This window comes from Myotis lucifugus, unplaced genomic scaffold (assembly GCF_000147115.1).
Source record: "Myotis lucifugus unplaced genomic scaffold, Myoluc2.0 scaffold_9695, whole genome shotgun sequence".
Classification (NCBI taxonomy): domain Eukaryota; kingdom Metazoa; phylum Chordata; class Mammalia; order Chiroptera; family Vespertilionidae; genus Myotis; species Myotis lucifugus.
Window position 1 is genome coordinate 1 of NW_005880743.1, and position 6,178 is coordinate 6,178.

General features: G+C 53.8%; 1 protein-coding gene across 1 annotated transcript; it reads right to left on the bottom strand.

Annotated features, from left to right (window-relative positions):
• Positions 1 to 47: 47 nt before the first annotated feature.
• Positions 48 to 3,766, bottom strand: LOC102442991 (L-seryl-tRNA(Sec) kinase-like). The gene is made up of 6 exons (XM_006109427.3): positions 3,725 to 3,766; positions 1,929 to 2,223; positions 1,479 to 1,677; positions 1,244 to 1,319; positions 728 to 821; positions 48 to 348 (listed from the first exon to the last, which is right to left on the bottom strand). The coding sequence occupies exons 1-6, from the start codon at positions 3,764 to 3,766 to the stop codon at positions 308 to 310; spliced, it is 747 nt and encodes a 248-aa protein (XP_006109489.2). The 3' UTR covers positions 48 to 307.
• Between the last annotated feature and the right edge of the window lie 2,412 nt (positions 3,767 to 6,178).

Here is a 6,178-nt window from a genome sequence, read left to right on the forward strand (position 1 = left end):
GCCCCCCAACCCCCCAAGCCCCCACCAATGTGGTGGCTGTAGTCTAGATGTCCCTGTCCTGACGTTTCCGGGGCCTGGGCTGCCGTGGCCGTTCTTGGGCTGCTCTCCTTCTGCATAATGTGCTCATGGTTCGCCCATGGAACGTGCATCAGCGCTTTACTCCTTTCTATGGCGAACGGCCCACTGTATGTGATACCACATTTTCTACCGATGGTTGTCCGCCGATGGACATCTGGTTGCTTCCACCTGCTGGCTCTTATGAATGCTGCTGCTGGGAACGTGTGTGCCTCAGAGTGGCACTGCTGCCCTAGCTGGTTTGGCTCAGTGGATAGAGCATTGGCCTGCGAACTGAAAGGTCCTAGGTTCGATTCCGGTCAAGGGCACAGGCCCGGGTTGTGGGCTGGATCCCCAGTGGGGGACTTGCAGGAGGCAGCCAATCCATGATTCTCTCTCATCATGGATGTTTCTCTCCCTCCCTCTCCCCTCCTCTCTGAAATCAATACAAATATATTAATTTTTTTAAAAAAGAGTGGCACTGCTGGGTCCCATGGTAACGCTGCCTATCCATTCCTGCGGCAGCCATGGGGCTCCGGCCTCACCACCCTCAGCAGCACTGACCTTGCTGGCTCCGTGTCCTGGGCTGCGGGGGCCCTCCCTGTGTTTGATTTGCATTTCCCTGGTGGGTAACGATACCACGCGTGTTCACAGAACAGAACTACCCACATACCTTTTGCTTCCTTCATTGTCTCAGAGACGATCCTTCGCAGCGTCTGATCAGCTTGGTGAAGCGTGTTGGTTGAACAAATAATTCTGTCAGTTTCCTACGTGAGAGAGACACTGTGGTGAGAACCGGTGTAGTTCAGACAGGGCCTGGCTGCCTGGAGGCGGGAGTGGTCTGTTCCTCCTTCTCCCGGAGGGAGGCTCTGAGTGAGATGCGTCCCGCTGGAAGCCGGTCCGCCCAGGCAGGGGTGCGGGTGAGTGTCCACTGATGGGCTTGCGGGGAAAACACGAGGCCGGCGCCCAGTGCCTGTCAGTCTGTGTGAACAGCCCCCCCACCCCCCGCCCCCGCAGTGACCCACACAAAGGCTGGATTTCCAAAACTGGAACAGCGAGCGGGCCCCCCCAGGGCCCCCCCCAGTCCAGGGGCTGGGCCCCTTCCCCCCGGGCTCGTTTTACATTTGGCTCCAAAAGGCCTTCCTACAAAAGGTGGCCCCCCTCACACTCGCCCTGAGGGGAGACTTACCTTCTGCTCCGCGTTGTCCTCGACACGGTTCACGGGGTTTTCCAGAGCAGCAAGCAGCAGGCCGGTCAGCTCGGGGCTGGAGGAGAGGGGGTAGCACACGTCACTGTAACAAACACCTTCACCTGCGGCGGGGCGGGGGACCGTGTGCTCCACGCGGGTGAGGACTAGCCCGCGGTCCGCGGCTGCGGAGAAGCGTCAGCGCAGGGCTGCCCGGGAGGCGCCGGGGAGCAGCTACCTGGCCGCGGCCGAGCACGCGGGGCTCCGCACCGTGAGGCTGTTGTGCTCCCAGGCGTTTTTCTCGGGGTTGGGCTCCTCCATCTTCCCCCGCATCAGGCGGATGGTCTCGGCGGGCAGCGCCCCCGGCCGCTGGCCATTCCTCTGTACACAGGTCTCCAGAGGACAATCTAAAAAGAGCTGGCAAAACCCCAGCGAGTCTGGAAGCAACGGGAACCCACAGTCACTGGCGCCCGCTTTCCTAAGCGTCCACTGGTGAAGGGCACGCTGCGCGGGGAGCATCCAGCTTTGGGAATTAAGTCAGTTCCCTGGGACCCTCCGACCCAACTGCATCTCACTGAACACAGCGATGGCTGATTTGCAAATCAATGAGTGTGTGTGTGAGCGCGCCCGTGTGTGTGTGTGTGTGTGTGTGTGTGTGTGTGTGTGTGTAAGGAAATGCCTCACTTACACTTGCGAGCCAGCTGGTAGACCTCGTATCTCATGCTTCGGTAATAGAAGTTGTCATCTAAAATCAGAAGCAACGGCCCGGACGCGGTGGTCGGGGTCGGGAGGCAGTGGGACACGCCCTCCGAGGCGGGAGGCAGCAGGGCCTGGCCCCGCAGGGCAGGTGACGAGCGCCTCCCACAGGGCCTCCGTCCCACCGGGCGGCGCCGAACAGCGGGGTCCCCGTGCAGGACGGCCCGCAGAAAGCATTTCCAGGGTCCTTCAGCAGCTCCTGGCGCAGCGACTTCCAGGCGGGACGGCTGCAAAAGACCCAGAATCGCAGCTGCCGTGGCTGTGCGCCCACCTCAGCGCCACCCGCCTCACAGGGTCATTGCGCCTGCGCCACCCAACCGCTGGGTGTGCCCTGAACGCACTTCTTTCCTTTCCTTTTTATTAAATATGTGTTTATTGATCTCAGAGGAAGGGAGAGGGAGACAGAGAGAAACATCAATAATGGGAGAATCATGGATCGCCTGCTTCCTGCTGCCTCCTACTGGGGATCCAGCCCCAAACCCAGGCCTGTGCCCTGACCAGGAATTGAACTGGGACCTCCTGGTTCAGAGGTCAACGCTCAACCACTGAGCCACACCGGCCGGGCACAACTTATTTTCTCATGCCTCCATGTCCTCCTGTAAAACGCCTCCTCGGTGACATGAGCCCCTGTGAATCCTCTCGGACGGCCTCCCTCGGCTGTCCCGACCCCGGTCCTGTGCAGACCGGGGCTCCACTCGGGCAGGGTGCGTGCTGCTGAGGCATTTGCCTGCACAGCTCTATGTCCCTGCGAGGCCCCTGCACACCCCACCTCCGGCAGAGGGCCTGGCACCCATAGATGCTCCAGAAATGCATCTTCAGTAACAGAGTGAATAAATGACAAAAAGCTGCTACCATCCAGGAGAAAGAAGCCAAATCAATGCCCTGCCACAGAGACTGAGTCTGGCTATGCTAGAGCTGGTTTACCGTGGAAACAAGGGAAGGTGTGGACAGAAAGAGGGTCGTTAAGGCCCTGGGTCAACGGCGAGAGAGGGAAGCAGATGGAGGTGTTAGTGGGAAAACATTCACAGCTGTGTGGGTTTCTGTGAGTTTGAGCCAAACTGTGGACAATGGCCGGGAGGAAGAATCTCAAGGGACTGGGATAGTGCTCCGGAGAACGGCAGCTGTTCACCTGTTTTGTACGTTACAGGCAAAGGAGGAGACAGAAGGGGGTCACAGGAAACCCATTGCTGATAGATAAGGAGGCGGAGAAAGCGCAGGGGGGGGACCTCTGGGACTGGGTAAGTGAAATGATGGACACGTGCTTCTTTACAAGGTGGGTGCAGAACAGTTAACAGTCCAATTAACACGACAATAACATGAGGGAACTTGTGGTCTCCGCCCTGAGGGGCCTGGAAAAAGGAAAGTTACAAGTTACTCTGACATATGCAAAAAGATAATTGGCTCAATTAAGGTATAGATTGACCTTATCATTTAAGATACCAGCCTAGGACACGACTACCCACCATCACTGCTTTTAGTTGAAGTTTTAATTTCAGACCATCCTTTGGTGACTTTCGGTCTCTGAGTTTGCATGACCGCCATGCCGGCCTCCCCTGAGCTGGTCAGGTCAGCACGTGGCCCCTTCTCCATCCACAAAGGGAAGAGAATAAATGGCGTGAAATACATGTCATCTGTGCTGCTCCAGGGCTGTGGGGAGCTCCGACACAGCTGTGAAGCCAAAGACCAGGACAGGAGGTCAGGGTCCCTCTGCTGCCTGCCTGTCCGTACCATACCACGGCACCGAGACCGCAGCACCTTCACCAAATCCATCAGTGAAACTCACTAAAACTAAAGACAAAACTAAAGAAGTGTGATACCCTTTCATGCGCCTAGAGGAGCCCACGGCCTCTGTTCCTGTGAGACACAGAATGAGGAAAAGCCCAGCGAATGCAGCGTCCCGACCACAACGTTCAGCTTCCTGCAGCGTGAGACGCTGTCATCTACGTGAATCCGTGCGGCCAGGACCTGCTGCTGTGTCCGCCTCACAATTAGCCAGGAAGGGGGAAGTATGTAACTTCGCTGGCGTGGTCCACACTTTTCCATACACCAAATGAGCTGTATTTTTGCATATATGCAAATAGACTAACATTGTTAGGGGACCAGCTATAATTATAACAAATATGAATCATGCTCTGTTAACCGAGATTGTTTTGATTGAAGAAGGCAAATTCGAGCCTGACTGGGAGTTGTAAAGAGACCTGGAGCTCCCCTGGAAATGCAGCCTATTCCCCGGAAAGATTAGCAACCTGCCGCGCCTGAGGCACCGCCCTCTGCGCACCCCCAGGCCATTGGGAAACACCCCCTCCCCGCCCCCCGCCGCAGAGCCTGTAACGGCCCTTTCTTGTTCCTTTTGTTCTCACAGGCTGCCGGCAGGATGGGAGTCAACGTTCACATACGATTCAACCCCGGCTCTGCTTAATTGGCTCAGGCAGTGACAGGCAGCCACTGACTGTCCGGTTATAGAATCACATCCTAGTTGTATCTTGTTTACGTGAATTCATCTTCTGGACAAAAAGGGGCCACGTGCTCACCTGACTAACTGAGGGAAAGGCCTTGTAAACTCAGAGACCTACAGTAACCACGAAGGACGGTCTGAAATGAAAACCTGTTCATGAAAAAGCAGTTTATAGTGGGTAGTCAAGTTCTAGGCCAGTATCTTCCCTGACGAAGATCAACTTCGATCTTTACTGAGCATCTAAGATAACACACCTGTGAAATACCTAGGTGACTTGTAACTTCCTTTTTTCCGGACCCCTCAGGGACAACAAATGGCCCGGGGCAGAGACCACAAATTCCCTCATTGTTGTTATGGTGTTAATTGGACGGCTAACTGTCCTGTACCCACCTGTCTATCATTTTACTTTTTACCCAATCCCAGAGGTTCCAGCCCATCTTGCTTTCTCCCATCTCCCTCATCTATCATGTAACCCACTTAGGTCTCCTCCTTTGATGGTAATTTACAAAAATAGGTGAAAAAACCACCGTTCCGGAGCACTATCTTCTAGATACATTGAGATTGTTCTTCCTGGCAATTGTCAACAGTCTGGCTCGAATAAACACACACAAATTCTTTACAGGTTTGAATGTTTTTGTTTTTTTCTACATTAACAATCTACATTCAGGCATAAAGGACAAAAATAACTACCTAAAGTATTCAGAATATTTCAGCCAATGAGTATTTGCTTTGGAGTGAGCCTGAGATGGGGAGCGTAAATCTACTCTACCCAGAGGTCTCAGCTTTCACATGCCTCTCCCAGGGGTGCACCTCACTGCAGAGAGCAGAGGTGAGGGCTTAAAGAGGAGTATGTGCTTGGGACGTACAAGTCGGTCCCTAAATACAAGCCATGAATCGTTTGGCCCCACCCTCCCCTTTGCCTGCAGAGGCAGGTTAACCCAGAATGAATGAAGATGGAGCCTCTCCATCGTCCTGGGAGGGACCCTAGCAATTTTGTTACTTACCTTGTATTCTTTTTAAAATATATTTTTATTGATTTCAGAGAGGAAGGGAGAGAGAGAAAGAGAGAGAAACATCAATGATGAGAGAGAATCATTGATTGGCTGCCTCCTGCACACCCCACACTTGGGATTGAGCCCGCAACCCAGGCATGTGCCCTGACGGGGAATGGAACCTCCCGGTTCATAGGTCAATGTTCAGACACGGAGCTACATCAGCCGGGCTTGTATTCCTTTTTCTTAAAAAGGGTTCCCCCAAATGTATACACTTTAAGCCCCACAAACCTGCACTCTGGATGTTACACTGGCTGTGGTGGAGTTTTTGAGAGAACACCGTTCCCAAAGGATCTTCAAGAGCCTATTTGGCCTGGAGATGTCCACCTGCTCGCTGACTTCAGAACCTGACCCCGTAGGAGCCCACTGTAGAGGATATACACACCTACCTGCCCCACACGTACTCATAAGCCTCTATAGCAGCGGTTCTCAACCTGTGGGTCGCGACCCCTTTGGGGGGTCCAACGACCCTTTCACAGGGGTCGCCTAAAACCATCGGAAAACACATCTATAATGACATATTGTTTTTGTGATTGATCACTATGCTTTAATTATGTTCAATTTGTCACAATGAAAATACATCCCGCATAGCAGATATTTACATGACGATTCATAACAGTAACAACATTACAGTGATGAAGTAGCAACGAAAATAATTTTATGGTTGGGGGTCAC